The sequence below is a fragment of the Equus caballus genome, chromosome 9 (genome assembly GCF_041296265.1).
Source record: "Equus caballus isolate H_3958 breed thoroughbred chromosome 9, TB-T2T, whole genome shotgun sequence".
Taxonomy (NCBI): domain Eukaryota; kingdom Metazoa; phylum Chordata; class Mammalia; order Perissodactyla; family Equidae; genus Equus; species Equus caballus.
In genome coordinates this window covers 77,477,852-77,503,666 of record NC_091692.1, presented here as the reverse complement: position 1 = coordinate 77,503,666, position 25,815 = coordinate 77,477,852, and the positions used below count along the sequence as shown (strand labels likewise).

At 38.5% G+C, this 25,815-nt stretch overlaps 2 protein-coding genes and 1 non-coding gene across 10 annotated transcripts in view; 2 read left to right on the top strand and 1 right to left on the bottom strand.

Annotated features, from left to right (window-relative positions):
- Nucleotides 1-10,542, top strand: part of LOC138915438 (carbonic anhydrase 13-like) — a 52,496-nt gene extending 41,954 nt beyond the window's left edge. For 4 of the 6 annotated variants that reach the window (XM_070221760.1, XM_070221757.1, XM_070221755.1 and 1 more), the window contains 2 exons: nucleotides 7,561-7,618; nucleotides 10,130-10,356. In XM_070221760.1, coding sequence (XP_070077861.1) covers nucleotides 7,561-7,618; nucleotides 10,130-10,215 — 144 coding nt within the window. In that variant the 3' untranslated portion in view covers nucleotides 10,216-10,356. Of the gene's footprint in view, nucleotides 1-7,560; nucleotides 7,619-10,129 lie in introns of all 6 variants that reach the window. The other 2 variants (XR_011421373.1, XM_070221756.1) reach the window with 2 other exon arrangements.
- COLEC10 (collectin subfamily member 10) overlaps nucleotides 1-25,815 on the bottom strand; it is a 432,391-nt gene that overhangs the window by 16,693 nt on the left and 389,883 nt on the right. Inside the window, exon 1 of one of the 3 annotated variants that reach the window (XM_001496392.5) lies at nucleotides 20,511-20,830. The exons of the other annotated variants lie outside the window; for them this stretch is intronic. Within the exon in view, the coding sequence (XP_001496442.2) occupies nucleotides 20,511-20,766 (256 nt within the window). The 5' untranslated portion in view covers nucleotides 20,767-20,830. Of the gene's footprint in view, nucleotides 1-20,510; nucleotides 20,831-25,815 lie in introns of those variants that run through there. 3 annotated transcript variants of the gene reach the window in all.
- LOC111775115 (small nucleolar RNA SNORA24) lies at nucleotides 3,220-3,350 on the top strand. The gene has a single exon (XR_002810616.1). It is a non-coding gene; the product is annotated as a small nucleolar RNA SNORA24 (small nucleolar RNA).

Here is a 25,815-nt window from a genome sequence, read left to right as displayed (position 1 = left end):
TATGTTTAAAGAAATGTCCTTGCTGATGAATCCCTGAGAAGTTTGTTTGGCCTGGCAAATCTATAGTCTTGCTGGAGAATCTGGCAAAATCTGGAAGCATTTACATGTGTACACATCAATATGCATGTATATAGATGTACTTTATATAAGAATATATATAATATATAATATGAAGATATATTTTTATATAAATATGTGCAATTATATAAATATATAATAGGTAATATGTGTAAATTTATTCCTATCTGCAAGGTTGGGGACCCCAAAATTGTAGGCATGGACCAGGAAGCTAGGAATAGAAGACTGGCTAAAAATGGGGAACTTTGCAGTTCTGTGGGGCAGCAACTAGCTTAGTCATAGGTGGGTCTAGCTCTAGCATCTCACCCAATCAAGATGGACTGAATGATTTAATGGAGGGTGCCCTGGACTATCAATCAGGAGTCTTGGATTTTAATGTCATGGTAGTCACTGATGAGGTGAGCAAATCTTTAAAAGGTAGCGATTGAACTTATTGGCTTTGGAGTAAGACACACCTGAACTTGAGATTCAGCTCTACCACTTATTATCTGGAGAATGTTGGATATGTGACTTCCTTTCTTAGTCTCATTTTTCTCTCCTCCAAAATGAACTAATAACACCCACTAGAGAGTGTTCTTAAGAACTTAAAATAAGATAATATGCATAAAAGTCCTGGGACATCATCAGCGCTGAGCAATAGTGGCTACTGTTATTCCTTCCTTTATACCTGTTTCCTCATCCTTTACCTGGGAATCATATCTGGCCTCCCTATCTCTCTCGTTGTTTTAGGATCAACAAGGTAAGCAAATGAATGTGCTTTGAAAACAAAGAGCACAACACACACGATATTATGAGTAGCCACCTGCATTATCACCATAGCAATCTTAGGACATAAGACGCCCCATCCACGACTAGAGGAAAGACGTGGATAAGAGACTTCTAAAGACAAAAGCAAAGTTCCTGGGATTTGACAGTTGGGAGAGAGAAAGTTGAGATTTTTATTTATCCGGAAAAAGTATAACCAGCCAGTCTCTGTTTTTTTCTGAGAGCAGAATGTTAATATTTTAAATGAAAGCATAAGCAATGCATGGAAGAGTTGGATTTCCAGCTTGTGAGATTGGTCCAGCATTGGAAAGCTTCATAGGCAAACTCTAAAATCTCTTTCTGGAAAAGGATTTCAAAAAAAGAATGCACAGATCACTTGTGTGATCAGACCAGAGGGGTAAAGTGGGCGGACTAGATGGCGTTTCTCTAGCTAAAGTTAATAGTGAAGGTTTATTGAGCAATTACAATGTGTGCTGCGCACTGTACTAATGTAATTATCCCAGCAATTCTAGGAGATGAAAATTGTTATTGCTCCATTTTATGAACGGAAAAACTGAGATTCAACGAGGTTAAGCTGCTTGTCTTAAAACTTAGGGGTGATAGAAGTAGGATTCAACAACATGTAATCTCTGCCCCACCAGATCCCCAACAGTAAACTATTGTTCCTTCCAATGTAGGTTTCTATTGACTTTTAGTTAATGGGGATTATAGAGAACCTGGCGCTGTGCCAAATTTTTCAGGGCAAAAAGGTAAGACATAGAAAGAATGAGTTTTTGTTTCTATTTATACAAGAAAGATAATGGGGAAAAATAAACAGCTTATTGTCTCAATGATTTAATTCACAGAAAATGTATCCTTCAGGTGGTTTAATATAATTGAGACTTGGCTTTGCCACTCACTTGGGAAGGCCTTTAACTTTTTTGAGCCTTGTTTTGCTATCTGTAGAATGGACAAAATAATACCTTTCAGAGAGTTTTAGTAAAGGAAAAGTTAGAAAAGCATTTTCCTTCAGGAAGCCCTCTCTAAGACTCTCAGGCTGGGCTAAATTCCCTTATTGTTTGAAATACCACTTTGTACTGAGCAAGTCAGTTTATCCGTGCTATGACTCACACTCGTCTGTGACCCGTGGCATGCCTGAGGTCATGAGTGATTTATTCTAGCATCTCCAGAATTTAGCACATTGCCTGGCTCTGGTTCTTAATACACATAGTTGAACCTGATATGCTTTGCAAGCCATCAAACATTTTACAAATGTAATGATAGTGTTGATTGAATACTATGTGCCAAAAGGGTTCTTAGTACTTGACATGCACTCTGTCATTTGATCCCAACAACAACCTTTGAGATGGATGCTATTCTTAGCTCCATTTTACAGATGAGGAAATAGAGTCAAAGAGAGGTTGAGTAACCTTCCAGTGTTGCACAGTTCGTAAGTGGTAAAGCCAGGATTGAAACCAGGGCATTTGCTCTCAAACCTCATGTTCTGAACAAATTGTATGATTTGGAACAAATTTCTGTCTTAACATTTCTGGGTCTTGGATTGCTAGTTTGTACAATGGGACTAAAGATGCATGTCCTGCTCACCAAAAGGCAAGATCGTAGGCAAGCACGCATGTGAATCACTTTGTGAATCACAACACCACACGAATGTAAGTTACTGATGCCATGATTATCCCTCCTCTTTCTCCCCATTCCTATAAGCCTTCCCATTCATTTTCAAACACACATCTAACTGGAGGCAGCCAGATGAGTGACTTGTCATCTGCTGCTCCCTGGTGGCTCCTTATGGAGACCTGGAAGAGTGAAAATAGGATTATTATTCTTCTGAGCCGTGTGCCTGCATCCCAGCCCGGTGGTGAGCAGGCTGCTGGCAGAGATGAAGTAAACAATTTGTGCCCTTGCCTTCGGCTTGGGTCCCGGGTTCATTTGATCTTTGGGACTTGCATTAATGAGAACAGAAGAGAGGTCTAAAAGCAAGCCTTGGAAAGGATCCCCCACATGGCTCACAGTTATCTGCTTTTATCCTCTTGGCAATATTTCACTAGATTAGTAGGGCAATTTAGACTTCCTTTCCTTCTTTTAAAAATAGCCACTTACATTTTAAAATTAAATGAAAAGCTATCAACTGAAATGAACTCATTTCAATTTTACAAAAATGATTTGTTTCGGCCCCCCTAGGCCACCAGCTTGCTGTGATAATCTCTCTAGCAGAATTCCAACAGAGCACACAGTTGACCAATTATTCTTAGGTAGGAATTTTTTCCCCCAATAAGCAAAATGTCCTTTCAAATTAAATTCTAGTTCAAGACGAAATAGCTGAACCCTGGTCAGTACCCCCTGCTCAAAGGAAGTAATCATTAAAAATTAGTGAATTGTCTCCATGTGTCTTTGGGACCTGTCAGCTGTGGCAGTCTCCCTTCCTGGCCATGGAAGAGCATATTCTTGTTTATTGGCAAAGCTGTCACCATTTAATTGGTATCAGATTCTAACTTGCACAAGTAACATTCACTTTTAAAAACCTGGAGGGTGCTGGGTTATTGGGCGTATATCTAACTGGTGTTCAAATGTTTCTAGAAAAAAAAATAGTGAATTGGTTTTGGAAATGCTAAAGAAAATTCACTGGAAGCGGTACTTTTCCCACTGTCAAAATACTCTTATGGACTGGGGGGAAGTTGTTAAGAATCCTTCTCCTGATCAGCCTTAGAATCGAGTGGAATAGGTGGTATGCTGCGCTTTATTAACGAGGCCAGAAGCCTTGTCTAAAATATGTCTTTTCACCCCTACTTACTCCTTTTTCCCATATATACCAATTGCATACTCATTCTTAGAAATTTCAATAGTCATATTGGTCACCCCAAGACCTCTCATAGAGATCAGACACACTATTACAGTTATACAATGGACCACCTCCCAGTACTTTTCCTTCCCCAATCACAGCCTCATCATTTCACTAAAATATTCAGACTTCCTTGGGACTTACTGTTGTTTGCCTTCTCCCCATTCATCCAGTTTGTCAGTCCCTCCGTGCCTTCACCTATCTCCCCATACATCTTGAATTCTTTCAACACAGTCACTTCCACACAGCTCTCCCTAAGGCAAAAGGAGTGCATGGTAGCAGTGATGAGAGCTCCAGAGCAAGTCATTGAATTTCTCTGAGTCTCAGCCTCATCCATAAAATGGAGAAGACAATCCCTACTTCGTAGGATTGTTGTGGACTAAAGGAAACTATGCATGAAAAGTGATCAGCACAGTGCCTGGCGCTTGGTAAACTTTTCTGTTCTTGGTTTAATGAGAGTAGAAGGGAGGTATAAAAATGAGTAGCATTGTCATCATCATCATCAATCACCAGAAATGACATCCCTTTTGAACTTTCCTTTGTATTCACTACCTTAATCCCTATCCTATAATCATTACTTACTTTTTTATGCAACAATGTGTTTTTTTACTCTTTACTATGAAAATTTTTACGCAATTAAAGATACATAGAAATAAATATACACTCATTGCTGAGAATAATGATTAACATGTTGTCTTTGCTTCAATTATGCATTTTTACTGCTTTTTTGAAAAAAGTAAATTATAGACATTATGACATATTGTGCTTAAATACTTCAGCTAGTGTCTCTTAAAGGTAAGAACATTTTCCTACATAAACCTAATATTGTTACATCAATCTTACATTTTTTTTGTTGCTGAGGAAGATTCACACTGAGCTAACATCTGTGCCAATCTTCCTCTATTTTGTATGTGGGTTGCTGCCACAGCATGGTTGCTGATGAGTGGTGTAGGTCCATACCTGGGAACCAAACTCGGGCCAGTGAAGTGGAACATGACAAACTTAACCCCTAGGCCACAGGGCCAGCTCCACAATCTTGTTTTTTAATGGGCTACAGGGATTTCCTAAAGTCACCTTCAAAGAGTTCTGTGATCTTGTTTATCTTGAGCCCATACTGTGGTGCTGTATATAATCTAATAAAAAAGAGATGAGTGCTTAGAAAGAGAAGCGTTCAAAGGAGTAAACTCAGGTTCTTTGAAAACAAGTCATGACAAATAATTCCATCTTCTCTTCTGAAAGGACTGCTAATAGACAAAAAAACTGCCATGACCAGAGTGGTTGGAAGAAGACAAATTTCCTTTGGTCATTCACAGAAGACCAGTAGTTCCTGAGAAGCTGGGATGATATATTGATGAAGTCCGTGGACTCCACTCTTACATATCCTGAGTTCAAGTCCTAATTACAGTGCTTTGTAAACTTAGGTGTGATATAAAGACTCTCAAAGTCTCTGTTTTATCCATAATTGGAAATAACTAAAGTGCCTACCCGTTCTAGAGTCTCTCTAATTGAGGGCTATTGTCTTACTCCGAGACTTGTGGTACTTTGATTCATTTTAATAGCTTTGTGATGGAAACTGCAGATGGAGGAAGAAATCAATGAAAAGATCTCTCACTTTATTCTCTGTCAAATGTATTGCCAAATAATGTGTTACCTGTGCTGCTCCTACCCATTGCCTGAAGGTGGGATTCTTCCACCGTCTAAATGGTTCTCTACCTTAGAACCAGCACCTATCACTTGGTTAATGGGAGTCAACAGGAGAAGGTGATTTGTAATTTAAAACCAGGCCTCTGTGAGCACAGCTCGCTGACCCCAAAGGTAACAGTGGGCCTATGGAGTAGAGACTCCAGACCCATCGTAACATTTCACCACAGCTCTCTTTCCTCCTTTGAGGCACTGAGGGGCAGTTTTCTTCATATTTCTTTTAATAAAAGCATAAAAAGTGAGCAAGCATGATTTCTCAGTGAAGAATGATTTGTAGACATTATGTTTGCCATCTTCGTTGCTAACAGGCAGCTTATATGTGGACAAGGGAGACCCAGACCATGGCCAACCTTGTTTAAGGACAATAAACAACAATATGTTTCTCATGAATAGAAAAACTATTTGCACGGCAGTAGGGCAGGGATCCTCTAAGATATTTTCCTGGGGTTCTTCTCTAACGTTACCTCACCCAGTTATGGTGAATGTGCATGAAATAAGACTGTTTTTGTAAAACAATGAACGCTTTTCCTAACACATTTAAAGCGTTCACAAAATGTTGTTTATTCTGGTCCTACAGTAGGGATATGGTTACAAAAGAACCGAGTTCATCTTAGTTCATGGGAAACCGCATGCCTTTCAGGAGAAAAGCCGTCCAAGGGAGAATCATATGAGGAAGATAGCTCGTAACCAAGATGCAGTTTGCCAAGGGACTCAGCCTCCAGAACCACAGGTCTAGTCAACTTGAATGAGTAACAGGACACTCATCCAAGTTTCCTCTGGAAGCTTGGTGCGATGGACAGAACGGGAGTTTTATAGTCTGTTAGGGGCTGAATTGTGTCCTCCTTGTCAAATTCATATGTTAGAGCCCTACCCCAAGTACCTTAGAATGTGACTATTTGGAGATAAGGCCTTTACAAAAGTGATTAAGTTAAATTGTGGCTGTTAAGGCAGTCCGAAGCCAATCTGACTGGAGTCCTTATGAGAAGAGGAAATTTGGACACACAAAGGGACACGAGGGATGCATGCACGCATCCCCACAAAGGCCATGTGAGGACACTGTGAGAGGGCAGCCATCTGCAAGCCAAGGAGAGAGGTCTTAGCTAAGAGAGACCAAATCTGCCAATTCTTGACCTTGGACTTCCAGCCTCCAGAACTGTAAGACAAAATGTCTGTTGTTTAAGCCACCCTGTTTGTGGTATTTTGTTATGGCAGCCCTAGCAAACTAATTCATAGTCACAGAGACCTAGACTCAAAGCCTAAATCTCCTCTTAATAGCTCTTTAATCTTATATTAAATAATTACCCTCTCTGCTTCAGTTTCTTATCCTGACAAATTGAGATAGTTACAATTTTCTCATGGAGTGTCTCAAAGATTAAATGATATTGTGGATGGCTAAGTTCACAGAGGTGCCACTTGCATCCAGTGTGCCCTCGTTGACCCACTCAATGTTGAGTGTGTAGTGGGCATCTATCTCTTTCACCTACCTGGGATCCTCTACCTGTGCTTCTGGTAACAACCCCACAGTTTTTCATAGGAAACTACACTTGCTTTCTCTCAATCCATGTGGTTTGGACCTGATCCACAGAAATTGGTTCAGCAAGGGATCTGTGACCCAATAAGAGCCAATAGGTCTCAATTTGTAGATAAGTCTCTCTAAGAGCTCAAGTAGTTATGACTTTCAAAAATGGAAACTTGTTCTTTCTTCAGGAGTTGCAGAGAGGATAGACTATTATGGAAGTATCTGAATCTATTTTACCACCATAAAGGGAGAACATTCTTAAAAATGATGTTGTTATAGAGGAAAGCAGAACCAAAGTTGAAGACTGAGTCCTGAACGCATCACTTGAGCCTGGATATAGCTCAGCCTGAATCCCTTCCTGTTATATAAGTTTATAAATTTCCCTTCTCTCTAGTTGTTCGATTAACCAGTATAAGTTTGGTTTGTATTTGGTTTCTTTTCACTTGCAAACAAAATTTCCTTACTGATGATATAACTGCTAGACACTGATCAGAAGGCTAAGAGTGTTCCTATGAGGATATCAAAATCATGGGAGATGGTGGGGCCATATGCATATAACTACCATGATAAATGCTAGAAGAGTAGCTGTAATGGGAGCACAAAGGAGGAAACACCTAACTCTATCTGCCCATCCCTAAAAATCTCCCCTATTCTTTCTCAGGAAGAAGTAAATGGGATCCCTTGCATTGGGCTACATGAGAATCAACTTATATCTCAAGGTAAGTACAAAAGAAAATAGACTAAAATACAAATTTGTCATTATAATAGGGCAAGCTGGTACTAAAATGTTCTCATTGATAAAAGTTCCTGTGGATTTTTACTTCTATCCAACTCCGTGCACCCTATAGGTCCATCTCATACGTCACCTCCTCTCTCCAGGAGTCTTCTCAACACAGACTTTCCTGTCCCCATCTCCCTGTTCACCAGTCAGGGTTAATCTCATTCTCTGAAGGGAATGCCTCTGGAATTTCACAGCATCCACTACATTGTGTCATAAATCATGGCACAAGTCAGGGATGATATGTTATTTTCTTTGTGACCGTAGCACTTGGCACAGGGTCTTGGATGCAATAGGTGCTTTTCTCAGTAAAGGTTTTCAAAATAAAAGGAATAACATCCTTAAAGACAAGCTGGATAAATGTGAGCTTAATGACAATATAGTCAAATAAATTAGTCATTGATTGAAATGTCATTCTCAGTAATGGCTGATTAATGAATTGACTTCAGTCTGCTGAGAGGTCTTTGGTGATGGCTTATAACCTAGTAAGGTGGCCCAGGCAAATACACAAATCTCTGTCTCTACTGCCGCCGCCACTCGATATTTTTGTTTCCTCTCCTAATTTGCCCGTGTCTCCCAATATCACTGCCATGCCCTAGTCTCCCAGGCTCAGTACCCAAATCAGCTTTGACTGTTCCTCCTTCCTAACTCCCATCTTGATTCTTATTTTATCTCATGTCTGTCCCTTCTTTTCCCTCGCCTCTGACTGCCGTTATTTTACCTCTCCCTGTCCTCATCCTCTAGTCCCTGTTCCTTGCAGGTAATGCCTAAATCGTCTGAGTGGTGTTTTATTCACTGGTGATTCCAAGTGCCTAGAATAGTGCCTGTTCAACAAATAGGTTTTGAAATATTGGTTTCCTTGGATCCGAACTTCACTTTTCCAAAACATCTTGCAAACTAATCTTTATAAAGTCATATTTTCAGTATAAAACTGCCCCATTCGAAACGTTTCAGTAGTTCCTCTGTGTTTATAAAAAGGCCACGTCCAAACTAATCAGGCTAGCATGTGGACTTTCACAAACTGGCATCAATGGAACTTTCTCATGTCATTTTCTGAAACTGAACTGCATGACTTTCTATTCCTGTCCAACTTGTTTATTTGTTGTTCATTAAAATGTCTTTCAATCCATGCCTCCATTGAAAGGTACGTGTTCTTCTCTCCATTTGAAATACATCTCCACAAATAAAAAAAGCAGAAGTCATAAAAGAATAGGTAAACATATCTGACTATATGAGAAATTAAAAGTTTTCATGTGATAAAAAATGCCACATAAATGTTAAAGTTTATAAACAAATATATGATAGACAAGGGAAATATCAAACACTAAGACATAAAAAATTAATATTCTTAATGTGCAAAAAGCTTTTGCAAATTGCTCTGCAAAAAAGACAATACATGAATTAAAATGATAATCTGAAAATATAAACAATAAATGATAGATGGAAAATGCACAGAATCCCTATTAGTCAGAAAAACATTAACATATGTAAATGTCTGTATCCTATTTTGCTATGAGATTTAGTAATAATTTAAAAAGACCAGTTGCATGAGAAGATGCCATAAATGCAGAAAGCACTCAGTCATTGCTTTTGGCAAGGTAAACTGTTACAATATTTCTGGAAAATAATCTGTCAATAATGATTAAAATAAAACATCCGTATACTCTATTTTACCTTAGGGAACCTATTTTATGGAAATAACTGTAAGAACAAATGTATATATGAGAATGTTTTTTTGTATTGGCAGAAACAAAAATCATAAACAATCTGAAAGCTTATCATCATGGGACTGATGAAAATACAAGGAGGAATATTATGCAACTACTAAGAATAATGAGTTAGAGAAAGATCTCTGGATAAGGAGTGAGCTCCATGTTATATTATGCAAAGAATGTCTCATGGAGAGTCATGTGCGCATGATCACATTTAGAAAAAAGATTAAATAAATAGGACAAATACAGAGAAAAGTGTTAATACCAAGCTATTAGTGATGGTTACATGGGAGAAGTGAGGCTGGAAAGGGAAGGGTCACAGTAAAAAGAGAGATCATTAGCTTTCTCTTTCTATATCTTTATTTTGTACATATTTATATATGTTATGTGTTTCAACAGGCATGAAATACTCTTGCAATTTAAAAAATAAATCATAAATAACATGAAGGAACTATGGCCATTTTCTTTTATAAATCCTACCCGTGAGTCTTGTCTCAAATTAAATTCTAAATTCTCTAAATTTATTGATAGAATTATATGCTTGGTAATTCACCATCTGGTGTCTTGTTACTAATTGCTGCCTTGAAGTATAATTTAAAAATGCATTGTTATTTAACTTTTGTATTAATGTCAACTACTTAATTAGAGTGGAAATTCCTTGGGATAAGGGCAGATATTCTACACTTTGCTCTCAAGAGCTGTTCAGAACTTCACAATTCACTCACTCATTGATTCCTTAGCAGATGTTTACAGAATTTCTACCAGCTACCAAGTCCTGTGTTGGATCCTAGGAATACAGCACAATCTCAGACAAGACGTGACCTAAGCCTGAAAGTTTGGTGGGAAGGAGGCACCAGACAAGGTCTTATAAATGTCTTGAGTGTTACAAAAGAGAAATGGCCATGTGTTTTGTTAGCATCTAACAAGGTGAGCTTTTGGAAAGATCAGTGATGTAAGGGTAAGGAGACTTGACTTTGACTCATCTATATTGCTCTCTCCTCAGGTGACAAGATAACATATCAAATAAAGAAATAAAATGGAAGTACTTTTTCAAAATTAATATGCTAAACAAATCCAATGAAATATGATATGTAAGGAGATTAATTTGTCTAATAATAATATCAATGTCAATAAAGATAACAGCTAATGTTTATTGGGTGCTTACCATGGCCCAAGCCAGGTTGTTAATGTGCGTGACCATGATGTCAACCAATTCCTTTATGGTGCCCCACCAATTCCAGGGACCCACAAACTTCATTTCCCCTTCAGCTCAATCCTGTGTAACCTAGCAAAGAAAAGTGAGGATTTCAAGAATCCTACCATCTTTCCTACTAGAATTACAAAACACCTATCTTTGTTTTCAGGCTTATTTAGTTTAAAAAGAATTACCATGTGGAACCTGCATGTTTTTTGTAGTCACTGCATGTCTGAGTAACAGGCAGGAAAAAAAATTAACATTGTACTTAATGAAAAATACAACATTAAGGTTTGTTGGGCAGGTTTTCTTCCCCTGCACATATCGTGCATTATTAAAATGCATTCACAGCCAAGTCAGTAGAAACAAATGCAAGGAGGGATCCCATCCATCCAGGACTAAGTGGCTTGCTTCTGTAATACAAATTAGTGGTTAAGAGCTGGGAATCTGGGATTCGAGTGCTTAGTTCAAGTCCTGGTTCCATCACTCACTGGCTGTGACACTTTAGCAACCCGCTTAAATTCTTCAAGCCTTAGTTTCCTCATTAGTAAACCAGAATAGTGAAATACCTCCCTCATGGTGTTGTTGAGAGGAGTAAACGTGATAATGCTTATAAGGGGCCAAATGGTGCCTGGGATGCAGCGAGTGCTCGAGAAATACTACATGATGACAATATTATCCAATAGGCCACCTAGATTTCTAGCCTCTAGGAATTAGAGGGATACAAAGAAGAGGTGGAGAGGAAGCAAGGACTCTTTTAGTCTGTACCTTGGCTGTGCAGATTTGAACTCCCTGGCTGGTGCGTAGTTTTACTTCCAGAGATTCATGCTCTGACATTGAACATTTACTACACTCTATACATGTAAAGTACAGTACTCAGTCTGAAATTCCTGTCAGTGCAAAGCGGGGCAGAAACAAATGTAAAGAAAAAGAGTAGCATTGTTATTGAATGTAAGTAATGGTTGTGCTATTATATATACCAACATCTCAATCCATGGACATCCCAACTATCTGTTAGAATGGCAGTGTCTTCCTTGATGACTATCACTAAATGAGACAAAATAGAAAAACTATGAGTCAAGACCAGGTTGTGTGATTAGCTTCTGCAGAGAAGAAATGCCTAAGAAATATTTATGATACCTATTTTCAACTATCTACTGGACCTTTCCATCCGGGTATCCAGACAGTGCAACACAGTTTAGAACTCATTATAAGCTGCCAATTTTGCTTCTGAAATCTCTTTAATACACCCCCTTCTCCCTGTCCCTAATTCATCTCTTGTTTTTAATTCATGTCCCACCAGGTGCTTCTCACCTCCTTCAGTCAATCTTCAACTGCCAAGAGACTTATCTGCTTGAAAAACAAATCTAATTATGTCATTCTACTAGTTGAAAACTTCTATTGGCTCCTCTGGTTTGAACTATCACTTAGCTAGTCAGACCTGATACAATCTCACAACTTCTACAAAATAGCTTTTTTTGTAAAAAATTTTTAAAAAAGAAGAAGGAAAAAGAGATCTCAGGGTACAAAGGAAATTAGGTTAACAGAGCATAATGAGTTTCTATTTACATTGAAACCACTGGAGATAGGATAGAGAAAATAATTCTGTGCTCTACCTTATTAAACGATCAATCCTATTTACCTAAAAGAAGGTAGAATAGCACTTAGTTCCTCCTCCATTGGACATCCCTGCTTCAAGACTAGGTCTCTACCGACCAGAGAATTGAGTCAATAACTTTGTTGCATTAGTGATGCTTTTTGACACAGCAGAGTATTGTGCCTTAACCTCCCACCCCACCCATATTTCTAATTCCAAAAAGTAAGACAGGAAGGGATATGGGAGAATAGGTGGTGGAATGGTGCATTTTAGGAAATTCAGTTCCCACTAGGAAAGCCTGTAGGCAGGTACAGGAACACCTTGGCAGCAGTGAATTTAGTTTTGCATACATTCATCTGTTCAGAGTTCAAATGTTAGAGAATCAGGAAGAGGGAGCAAGAGAAAGTTCCATGTTAATATGGTTAGGCCACATTAGATTAATACCAATATGATACTGCCTCCCTTGATCATGAAGAGATGATAGATAGATAGATAGATAGATAGAGATAGGTTAATCAAAATTCTGGGCCCATTTTAATTTGAAAAATAACATGTTACCTTATGGGTACTCTAATCCAGGAAACAGGTCACATCCCTTGCTTTTTTATGCTCTTTGTGAGCTTTATTTCAGTGTATCTGGTCTGTGTCTATGGTCCAATACTGGCTTTGCCCCAAAATCATTGGTGGCACTGTCCAGCCTTGCTCTTCGAGCACTAGGATGACAGTGGTACGTTAGTTCCAAGACTCTCTTTTGTACTATATCAAAAGACTTTAATTTGGGGGACTTTCATTTTGGTCTGGAGCATATTGCCTCACTCCACCTCCCAACTTCCCATTAGACATATGGACTTCTTCCTTTTGGTCGTCCTGTCATTTGGTCACTCAGCATGTAGTCTGACGAAAGAAAGAAGACTTTGTCATAGCTTTTGGCTCTGAATGTCAAAATCTTTTTCTGGATATTTGTTCCTCTCAGGCCAGGCAGAACAATACCATTTAAACTATTTTTGAGCACACCCAATACTGTAAAGCCTTGCACATACACTCATTCCTGGATGATGCCAAATAAATGATCCTCAGAAAGGTCACATGTAACAGCAGGGTGCTTTTGTTTCTTTCTCTTTAGGTAGGGATAATGCTTCCTATATTACATCAGTGGAGTAAAAGTGAAATAATGGATAAATCCTTTGTAAATTCTAAAGACTCATATTCATAATAATTTGTTTAAGAGAGAAAAGTATTGTCAAGTGGTCACAAGAGACCTGAAAAGATGCTTGCAGGGTCTTCAAAATCAAGAACAATCACAAAAAATAATTGGAAAACAAATTATTTAGATGCTACTTCACTTGAGTCCCTGAGTGTCAGATTTGTACTGCATATATTTATAATTTATAAAAGAGCATAAAAAGCTATAAAATATAATTTAAAGAATTTTGTAAAATTATATAATATTGCAGATCAAATATGTGGTGCAAAAACCAGACATACTGATTATGGGTTGGAACATCCTGGAAAGATGTGGAAAAGCCAAATAAAACCATTTCTAACAGAATTAGAATGTTTCTAGAAGTAGAATTTTATAAATACAAATAAAAAGAGTGAGAAAGGTAAGTTGTGTGTGGCCTACACGTATGGTCAATGACCCAAGGCCAACAGAACTGCCCACCTGGGGCACAGACAGCAGCTAAAGGAAAATATTCCTTAAAGGAAGAAAAAAAGAACAAAAACAGGAAAAACGTTCTCATTCTCCCTTGGGTTTTGCTAAACTGTGATTTTCTAATATTTAAAGTTTTTGAAAATATGTCAAGGATGGTACTAAGTGCTTTAGGTGGCTTAACTCATTTCTCCTCCCAACAACCCTATGAAGTAGTCACAGTACTATCAATCCATGTTACTGACAAGAAAACTGAGTCTTGGTTTTGTGTGTCTTAGCTCATTTACTCCTATTTTATCCCTGAGGTATATATACTATTATTATTTCTATTTTATTGATAAGGAACACCAGGCTCGGTTGGAGAACGATGGAAACTTCACTATTGGTGAAGAGAAAGGGAGGTCTCAAGTTTGTGAGCAGATGACAAGAAGTTGACTTTGCAGGGGGACTAAAATAGACAGGAAATTGCAGCAAGGAGCAGAAGGTGGTGGCATTTCCCTGGTAGATTTCTATTTGTAGAGCCAACTTTACAATCTAAGAGCCTTTCTTTAGAGATGTGGGGAGAGAGGAAGCTTACGGTGACTAGAAATAGCAATGGAAGCTAATGAAATAAATGCTGATAGTTAAGCTATAGGCTAAACGCGTTTTAATTCTCAAGTTAAGCATTGGAGATGGGCACCATCATTATCTCCATTTTAAAAATGAGGCTTAAGATCACATAAACAGGTAAGTGGCAGAGCTCGAATTGAAAACCATACATTCTGTCTCCAAAGCCCATGCATTTACCAAGATGCAAGTATCTGTTACTATGGTCCCTAGGAGCAATTGCTATATGACCAAATCGTTATGTAAGAGAGCTGGGGAGAGAAATGGCCTGGGTAAACCACGCACCCTTATTAAAATGAAACAAACAAACTCATTTTTTTGGTCATTACCATTCAATACCTCCTGACTCATCTTTACCCACACTTTGATTGACTGGGGTTTTATTCTTCCCCTCCTGACCTAAGCCTGACATGTTTTCTTGGCATCTATCCAAAGGGAAAAAGAGAGGGAAAAAGGGTTCAGAACACCTACACATTGGAATATAAAGTTATAAAAAGTCAAGTCACTTAAAATTTTGCTCTGTCTTTATGCATAAAATACATATTAAAGCTCTTAATGAAAGACTCCAGTGAATTAATACAATTAATATAAAGGATTTGGGAAAATACCTACTTGCTTAGCCTCTTTGATAAAGTCACCAGAAGGAAATCAGCAGCTTAATTTATATCAAGGTGACCGAGCTAAAACAATTCTGTACCATGTTTATACATTGACCTCACAGAACTCCTTTTCTAATGTTAATTTATAAAACTGAAGGAAGGATCATTTCATCCTTAACGGGAATGACAAAACGTGAGGACAATGCTATAACATGGCGGAATGGAACAACGACAGGCCTGAGAATCCGTAATATGAGTTCTAGTTCTGGCCCTGCCACGAATTAGCAGCTGTGTGACCTAGAACAAGTTTTTTACCTCTCTGGGCTTCAGTTTTCACAAATGTAAAAATAACTGGGGTTAAACCAAACTATCTCTAGAGTTACCTTACAGGTAGTGAGACATTCAATTTGGCTATGAAAGTGATCCAAATATTCCTGGGACTATCTGGCTTTCTGTTTGAGGAAGTCACAAGAAGGTCTATTTGGATTGGAGACTGAGAAGACTCCTGGGAAATAACCCAAGTTGTGTCAATTACTAGGATCCAGAGCCACGTTCAGTAAAATAGTGAGTGGCCAGATAGAAGTCCATTCTCTGAAGGCTAAGGGGTTTACTGAGAAATAAATTATCCCAGAAGATAGAGGGGAGCTCTGCAAGGCCTCTCTCATGGCGAAGCCATGCGTACCTCATGTTGTCTGGCACTCAGATGTGTGCCCTGGTCTACCCGTGCATGAGTTCCATAGGGACGAGTGGGAGCTTTAAGCCAAAACTGATGTAGCAATTTCATTCGGCCCCATAAAATCCTGTAGTACAGTCAACCCTGCTTCGAGGCCCCTCCAGCTGATTAGAGGGTTTAGCGGGCTGATTAGAGCATGGAGTCCAACTAGAACTCAACTGAGTTCCAACCTTCCACCTTCCAGCTGTGTGGCCTCAGGCTAGTGACTTAATAGTCGTGAATCTCAGTTTTTTCATCTGTCAAATGAGAATTATGTTTTCCTTTTCAAAGTCTATTGAGGTAATTAAATTGAAAATGGCTATAGAGTGCTGACGTGCTGCCTGGAGAATGGCAACTGTTCACTGTGTGTTAGTATTACCCCTCTTGCTGCCATGCTTGAGGTTGTCATTACAGTTTCACAGAAAGAGGAGAGACTTTCCCAGCCCCGTGAGTTCATCACAGGCGCCTTGTGTGGAGGAGTCGTAATAGTTACTTGCAGGAGCTGCAGAGCCCTCAGAAGCAGCGGAAAGCCTTCCTCACTGAGTGAAGTGGCATTGAGTTAGTGGCCAGGCTAGGCTGAGATAGGGGCACCAGGGAGGCTGTGGCACTGTTGTACTTGCAGGAAATCAGTGGCTACTGGTGGGGAAGTTCTTCCGCCATTGAAGAACTGGTGCAATGTCAGTGTCCCCCAGGAGCAGTCCTTTCTTGGAAGCACGTGAAACACTTTTTGGAAACTGAAGGACATACTTGGAGAGGAATTTCAGGGAACTGGTGGGGAAGCTGGAAAACTTGAGTTCGTTTATTTAGTTAAAAATATTTATTGAGCATCCACTATATGTCAGGGCCTCTTCTAGGCAGTAAGAAAACATGGTCAGTAAGATGGGCAGGGTCCCTGCTTTCACGAAGCTAGCATTCTAGAACTGACTGTAAATATATAGATACACAAGAGATTTTCATTTAGTAATAAGTCTGTGGAAATAATAAAATGTCTTGGGAACTATGACAGAGAGTGAACGGTAGTCAGGCAGGGCCTCACTATGCAAATGGCGTTAGAGCTAAAACCTGAATGAGGAGGAGGAGCTGTCCTTGGGAAGATCTGGGGTTACGTCTCTCATACAGAGGGGGCATCGAATGCATAGACTCTGGGTCAAGAATGAGCAACAAAGCAAGGATGCTGGAAGCAAACTACAAGTGGAAGAGCAGTTTGATGGGGAGAAGTAGGAAGAAGGCATATGGATTGCAAAGGACCTCTTAGTCACACACAAAAATGTAATTGAAAGAAAAAGCTCCTAAACTGAAAAGCTAGCGGAAGCCAAAATTAGCAATAGGGTGCAATATCGTTAACTTCCAAACAAAATAATGAAGCTGTGGAGTCAATTATCAAAGAGGAGGCGTGTCATCACTTTCAACATAATTTAGTATCCAGTACAATGTTGGGTGGTGAGGTTGCATGAACACCACGTTCTTAGGCATTGTCCAATCCATTTCTTATCAAAAAGGGATCGAGGAACTGTATTTTCAAATCTGATTCTAATAGAAACCAGTGGATGTCATGGAATGACCCTGGACCTGAAGCCAGAAAGCCAGGGGTTATGTTCAAATTACAGGACTGTGCCGTATCTACGTGAAAGACCTTGGGAAATCCACTTGGCTGCATTGAGATTGTTTCCTTATCTTTAAGTTTAAAGTAATTGTTACTGCGCAGGGAAACTGTGAAAATTAAAAAGATAATGTATCTGAAAGTTCCTTGGAAATTGTGAATTGTCACCCAAATATTTCTTATTGGTCTTATCATTCTTTTTCACATTTCTTTGAAGTTTCTTGTCATTGTTGTTTCCAAGTGAAACCACTAGAGGTCAGTTTTACATAAATTGTTTAAAGAAATCACAAAAGTGGGGAAAAAAAAGAGAACATTTTCTCACTAAGCAGCATAAAATAATAAGTTTAAGGCACAGAAAAAAAATAAAGATGGTTTTAACAAAGATTTTTTGATAACTGGAACAACGCTTCTTCCCAAAATTGTTACTCAATAGACTTAAGTAGATAGGGAGAGGAAGGAAAGATGGAATGTGTTGTGTCTATTCATGATGTCCACACAGCTTAAAGTTTACATTGATTATTGATTCTTATCCTTCAAACAGGCCTATGATGAGCCTCGTTTTGAAAATAAAGAAACTGAAACATAAATATGTGTAACATACCGAAGATCAGACAGTTTGAATCTGAAGTCTTTCCACTGTCATACTTGGGAAATAATGCAGTAAAAATGGTGTCTCTATACTGGATAACGTATCACATGACAGGTTAACATTACAGATTTTCCACTTGCAACTCTAGATAATTTATTTAGTTCCCAGTCTCACAAATGAGTTTAGGGAAAACATTTTATTGTGTGTTTCTCAGAGTATCTAGAAGTTTCTGAGCACAGTGCTGGTAAATACAGTATTGAGATAATTAGCCATGGAGAAAAATATATACCAGCTTGCTCTTAGGAAAAATATATTGAACAGAAGCAATAACCTAGTCTTTTAAAATGTTTACTTAGTTATTAAGGTTTTGTTTTATTTTATAGAGATAAATATGCAAATCTGCCTTGTTCAGGGGTGGGAGGGGACCAGCATCATGTTCATGAAGTAATGAGGTCGGGTAGATGACAGGTTTACATCTTGAGAGATGACAAGAATCTATGTCTTGGTTTTCATTGCGTCCACAACATCTAGCACGGTGCCTAGAGCAGAGGAGGGGCAGTGATGAATAAGCTCATGTGGCTCAACATGCACATAGAGGCAATTTGCAAAGAAAAAAATAAGTTAACTGGGCCCTGACCCCAAGAGTTTGCAAGCTTATACTCAGCTTGAAATGAAAATACAAATTCAAGGACAAATTCTTCCTTAATCTGAAACCTTTGGCATCTAACATGATGTCTGGAACTTAGTAGGTATCCAGTATATTCCAGAAACGTGGAATCTCTTTAATAAGAAGGAAACAGAATCCATTTGATGCAAAATCCCCAGACTCTTGAGGAAGAAGAAGAAATCATATCAGGTCCATAACAGACTTAGTTCTGGATCCCAGGATTCTAGAGGGCCCCTTCCCGAGTCTCTCTTCCCCAGGAGCACTCACTTCATTCTGCCGCATCTCTGGCTTGTCGTCATCTCACAATTTCTACAGTCTCAAAAGAAGAGAGTTAAAGAGGTTTCCATTCTTTGAAATCTTAGCTGGGTTTCTAACAGGAAGGGAGAAGTTTTGTGAAAAGAAATGAGGGAAAGAAGACTCATGGTGGACTCTGCTAGTATCCAACAAATGGTAACTGCCCTCTGCTCTCCTTCCTAAATTATTTATCTCTCCATTGCTCATGACACTAATATATATAATTTAATGCATCTCTTGTGCCTAAAATAGTGCCTGGAACTTAATAGGTATTCAGTATATGCTGGCTGAATGGGAATGAATAGAATTGTTGAATTGGATTGCATTATATTTTGGACGTTATTTTAATCGTACTTTGTCCATTCTTCTTCCAGTTTGGAAGTTGCAGTTTCTCTGCAAGGAAAATTGTTTGATGGTGCTATTCTCAAATGGGTTAAATGGGTTCTCCATTTTCAGAGAAAAAGAAAACTTTAATTTTCAGCATTTGCCATGACACATCAGGAAAAATACAAAGTTTCCTGTACTCTATGGAAAATGCAGTAATAGTTTTAAGTAAATACTTTTATTTCTAATCAAAACTTTCTTTTCTGAACATTTGCCCTCGCATTATTCATTTCTTCACCCAAGAAATTGTTTGGGAGCCCCAAGGTCTCATTGTTCCTCCCTGCATTTGTTTTATGGTATCAAAGGTTAAAACTTGGATTGCAATCTTAGGAGGAAATTAATTCACTGATTAAGAAAAATGCACTTTAAGCAATACACATTTAAATAACTGACAAGCATAGGGCAATGTATTTCTGTGGTTTTTTTTTTTAAAGACCCTTTCTTTCTACTTAAAATTTTAAGCCGTTGCAATTCTTCCACCCTCTAGCCTGGAGAAACCCAGCACGAATTACTAATGAGGGAGCCCCAATTTGCACTGCAGTGACCACCTTCAGAACAAAAGGGTCAGAGCTGAAACCAGGAAAACAGCAGTATTTTTTATCAACCAGTTGCTTGAAGCACTTTTAGACCTTAGCTCTACTTGAAAACATTTTGCAATGTTCTATCATCCTTCAGCTGAAGGCACTTGGCCCCAAAGACTCTGCTTTCAAATAAAGAAATGTTCACTTAAAAAATACCTCCAATCCTTGACAAAAATTTTTCTCTTCCTTGGAAACCAAGAGCCTATTAATTTATGACATATACAAAGGATTTAATTTTTACTGCACTGAGATTTTGCCTAGTAGCTTTACCAGAATCAATAAGAGAAAAGGGTTAGAATAAAGACGGCGCAAGAATAAAGATGCTCTAAAGGAGAGAATTTTTGAAGATTAATGTCTGGTTGTGTGTCTTCTCTCGGAGCAGTGCGGAAGAGGGAATTTCCCCCTGCCCTGGGTGAGTTGCAACATATCCCTGGCCTGGGGTTCTACCTCCTCCCAATGTTCTCTTACCCAACATCTAGAGAGATTTTACAATAAGTAACAGGCCATTGATTTTCCAAAATAGAAGGAAAGTGGGAGGATGCTAGGAAGGAGGGAAGGGAAAGTCATTGAGAGCTAGACTGGGGTTGAGAGATGATGGAAGAAAGCTTATTTATTATAATAGAAAATTTTGTTTGTCCTTCCTCACCTTTGGGTCCCGGTGAAATTGTGTGTGTGGCACAGACTTCAGCGGTAGGACGACTATCGATGTCCAGACCCAGACTCCGAATTTGCAAAAGAAAAAATACCAGGAGGATGAACTGGTTCCTTCGAAGTGGGGCTCCAAAGCCACCCATTGCTCTGGTTCTTCCAAAAAGGGTCGCCCAGAAGAGCCAAACAAACAGCTTTATTTTAAGTAAAACTTTGTGCTTTGGGGAAGAAAGTGAAGTATCTGGAGCGCACATTCCAAAAAAGGGCTGCAGAGACGGGAAAGAAGCATATCCTAGGTTGTTTATTTTCTCAGTATTCCAAATGGACCATACATTGTCCAGACTGTTTATTTTCAAGTGACAACAGTTTATTGAAAATTATCTCTGAACTAAACACTCAAGTGTGCAGGTCAGTAGAAACATCCCACAGAACAGAGAGGAGAGAGATGCCTTTTGCTTGGTACATGAGCTGACAATTTAATCCCCTATATTGTATTTAAATATTGGGTTCCAGAAAGATTGAACCAGAGATTTCCTGAATTACCTGCATGTTATGTAAGCACTATGCACGGCTTTGAGCTTTTTCATAAGGAAATATTCATGACCTGTTTGTGGCAGTTGAACAGTAAATCTCTCACTGCTCCCCATGACCTTATTTCCTTCCCTTGCTACAAATAATTGTTTTGGGATTAAACCCAAAAGGAACGAACATCAGCTTTTCTACAAAGCAATTTGCCAGTAAGTATCAAGAATATTAAAAATGTTTATAGCCTTTAGCCTAGTAATTGCTCTTCTGGTGTGCTATTTAAGGAAGTATTTTGAAATGTGGCCATGGCTTTATTTGAAATGGTATGGCAAAAGGGGGGAGGGGCATCAATTAACTAACAACAAGTCAATGGTTGGTAAGTCATAAAAGCACAAATGTAGGAGAGAGTGTGATGTGACAATTTTAGTAAAATGATGTTTGTAGCAAGTTTTTATAAAATGGAGGAAAAAACATGGCATTATGTTTATTAAAAAGAAGGATATGTATAAATATAGATATGTAGCTACAGATATACACATATAAACAAGAGTGGAAATAGAGATCTCTCTCTCTCTCTTTCTACACTTATGGATCTATCTATCCATCCATCCAACCATCCATCCATCTGCCTGTCCACCTACCTATTTGTTCCATCAACGCATGACCTGTGTGAGTAACCCAGTCTTAGTAAGATACTGAAAAACTGGAACCAGAATCACATATAGCAGGGAGATGCCTTACCTTCTCCATTCTTAGAAAGGTTGACTAAGAGTTGGGCTAGAAGAGGTTTTGGATCTACTTTCCTTGAAGTGGGCAAAGAAGGACCTTACAGATCTTAATAAAGACTAATAAAGATTATCTCTCAGAGATGTCATTACCAGTAATGGTCAATCTAAGAAATGCAGATGTATTCCTAGGGCTGCTGGAACAAAGTCTCACAAGCTGAGTGGTCTCAACAACAAAAACTTACTGTCTCACAGATCTGGAGGCTAGAAGTCTGGCAGGCTATGCTCCTTGTGAAGGTGCTAGGAAAGGATCTGTTCCAGGCCTGTCTCAAAGCTTCTGGTAATTCCTTGGCTTGTGACAACATAACTGCAATCTCCACATGGAGTTCTCCATGTGTGAGTGTGTCTCTGTGTCCAAATTTCTCCCTTTTTATAAGCATACCTGTCATATTTGATTAGGGCCCACTCTAATGACCTCATTTGAACTTGATTACCTCTGGAGACGCTATCTCCATATCTGGTTACTTTATGAGGTACTGGGGGTTAGGTCCTCAACATATGAATTTTTTTGGCTGAAGAGACAATTCAACCCATAACAATAGGCTTATAGTATAACTGAGCTGATCTTTTCATAAGCAGCACAGAGAGAGGGAGGGAAAGGAACTGGCATCGATTGAATAGTCATTATGTGCAAGGATAAGGTTGGTCTCTTAATTTTAGTTTATCTTACTTAAGCTTTAGCATAGCCCTGTGGAACAGATGATAATCCTCCTATTTTGCATATGAAGTACATGAGGTTCAGAAAAGTTAAGCAGTTTGCCTAAGGTCACTGTGATGGTTGATTTTATGGTCAATTTGACTGGATTGTGGGCGCTGGATATTTGGCTAAACGTCGTTTCTGGGCATGTCTGTGAGGGTGTTTCCAGATGAGATTAGCATTTGAACTGGTAGACTGAGCAAAAGGGATTGGCTTCCCTCCTGTGAGTAGGCCTCATTCAATTGTTAAAGCTCCAAATAGAAAAAAAGGTGGAGGAAGGAAGAATTCGCTCTTTGTCCTACTGGTGGCCCCGAGACTTTGGTTTTCTCCTGCACTTGGACTGGAGCTTACAGCATCAGCCCTTGGTTCTTGGATCTTTGGACTTGGACTGAAACTGTGCCACCTAGTTCCCTGGGCCTCCAGCTTGCAGACAACAGATCATGGAACTTCTCAGCCTCCATCATTGTGTGAGCCAAGTCCTTATAATAAGTCTTTCTCTCTCTAGACATAGATATAGGTATATAAATAAATAGATATATATGGGTATAGATATTGATATAAATATAGATATGTCCTGTTGGTTCTGTATCTCTGGAGAACCCTGACTAATATCATCCATTGAAAAAAGGACAAAAGAAATTCAAACACAAATTATGCACCCAAATTCCTCTTTTAAAATGCTATTTGGTTTCCATAAAGGTGAATATTCTCGAGCTTTGAGGATAGATTAATTTTCACACATTTTTTTCACTTAAAACGTCCAAAGTGGATGCATTCGTCATGTCAACAATGATAGGAAAATAGTGGGAATTAATAGAATGGTGTTAGAAGCCTCAAATATCATGTCTGTCATAACCAGATGTATGACATGGAGCAAATCACTCAACTTCAATTGCCACAAAGCACATAAAGTGAGTTTGGACTTGATATTTAATGTACTTTCTGAATTCTATTTTCTTTGAAAATAGGTATTCTTTAAGTGATTTAGACTATTCTAAATCTACTTTTTTAAATTTCTTTTTCAAGCATTCCATGGCATGCAATGAAAATACATTCATTACACCTATATATAGAAATCTACTGGTAATAGTTTGAAGCAAATAACAGTCCTCACTATTCTTTCTTGGGATATCCTATTCTTGTTCTTTCCAACCTCTTTTTTTTTAAACTCAACAATGCATATAAATATCTTTCCAGATTAATGAAGCCAGCCTTCGTTGTCTAGTGGTTAAGATTTGGCGCACTCACCGCTGTGACCCAGGTTCATTTCCTGGTCAGAGAACCACACCACCCACCCATCTGTCAGTTGTCATACTGTGGCAGCTGCATATTGCTGTGATGCTGAAAGCTATGCCAGTAGCATTTCAAACACCAGCAGGGTCAACCATGGCGGACAGTTTCCAGCACAGCTCCCATACTAAGACAGACCAGGAAGAAGGACCTGGCCACCCACTTCCGAAAAAATTGGCCATGAAAACCCTGTGAATAGCAATGGAGCACTGTCTGATATAGCACCAGGAGATGAGAGAATGGTGTAACAAAGACCAGGTAGGGTTTCACTCTACTGTACACAGAGGCACTAGGAGTCGGAATCAACTTGACGGCACTAACAATAACAAATATTAATGATTAGACTATTATACCAAATTTTGAATTGCTTCAGATTATTTCATCAAATATTTTGTATATAAAACAATTATTTAATCAGTGCTATATTGTTGGGAATTTAGTTTCTAATATTATTAACATAAATAACTCTGTGATGAACATCTTTAGAGCTCAATCTGTGTACTCATCCCTTTTGACCCTTGAAAAGAGACAAAGGTATATGGTTTGGTAACTCACTGAATGTTGAGAGCAACAGATGAGAAGAAATTTTTTTTAAAATAATTCATATATTGCAGTCAGATTGTGCTCTCCTTTCTTATGGAGACTCTGGTCTCCAGAATTGATTTTTTTCTCATCTCACTTGGGAATTATACTTCCCTTTATTCCTCATTGATAAATATGGGGAGCTTATAAATAGGTGGATATTCAAAGAAGAGGACTTTCATAGACCAGAGAGGTCTGCTCTATTTTTAGCTGGGATTTACCCAGAAATGTGATCTTAAAAATCACTTTGTAGCTTCAATCTGGATGACTGGAAAAACACTATTGCTACTAAGAAAATATGGTTAAGGAAAGAACTAGTTTTGAGGGAAAAATAATGAGGCTGGGTGAGTTTAAGGGTCAGGGAAATAACAGGATGAAGATTATAGGCAGGCATTTTGGAATGCAGATGCAGATTCAAATATCTAGAATTTGATATTTTAATTTGAGAGTCATAGGTATAAAGCTTAAAGATGAAGGTAGAATGTTGAGTGAGAAAAGTTCAAGAGTATAAATGTTGAAAGAGTCTATATTCAGGGGCCAGGAGAAGGAAGGGCTAGGAAATAAATCAGAGAAGTAGAAAAATGTCATAAAAGCCAAAGGACAAGAAATTTTAAACATATCATTGGTGGCAATTAGTGCATAGAAGCATAAGATGAGGTTGAGAGCAAGCCATGGGAGTCAGGAGTCAATAATTTATAAGTAGAAACTTACAAAGGAAAGAGACCATTTAGTGGAGAGAGCTTATAAAGATAAGAGGAAGGGAGTGACGTAGAGTCTTATGACCACTGGGAAAATTATTACTGAATAGTCATAGTAATAAAAAATATAATAACAATAACACTCACTTTTATTGACCCAAATGTCTCTTACTTACTCACTCTCAGCACCTAGGAACATGCTACACTTCTTCTTAAGGGTTCTAAACAGTGTTTAAACAAGAATGCAGTTAAAATTGAATGGGATGGTAGGTAAGGCAGTGGGGGTCTAGACTAATTTTATAAGAAACTTGTTGCTGAAGAAAAGAAAAATAATGTGAAAAAAGTATTCATACGACCCTGTCTGTGAATCATTGTAGGGGATGGTGTATATGGATTAAAATTGTGAGCCTGCAGCTATTGTTTAAAATCTTTGTACAAGTTCCTTGGTAACCCAATAAATATGGAATGGAATAAATAAATGACATAAATTTTAAAATTTGAGAGATGATTGAATAAATAGAAGGAAGATGTCAAATTATGTTCAGTGTATTATTTTTAGTGTCTGAAAAATATCTAATGCCCACCAGAAAGATTGCTATGGTGACTTAGAAGAGCTTACTCTCTGTTATCTGGAAAGTGAAGAACTACAGGACAATGCTGCTTTTTTTTTTAAAATATTGTTTTGAAATAGACAATAAGCCAAGCAAGTTTTTAGCTAGTATATAA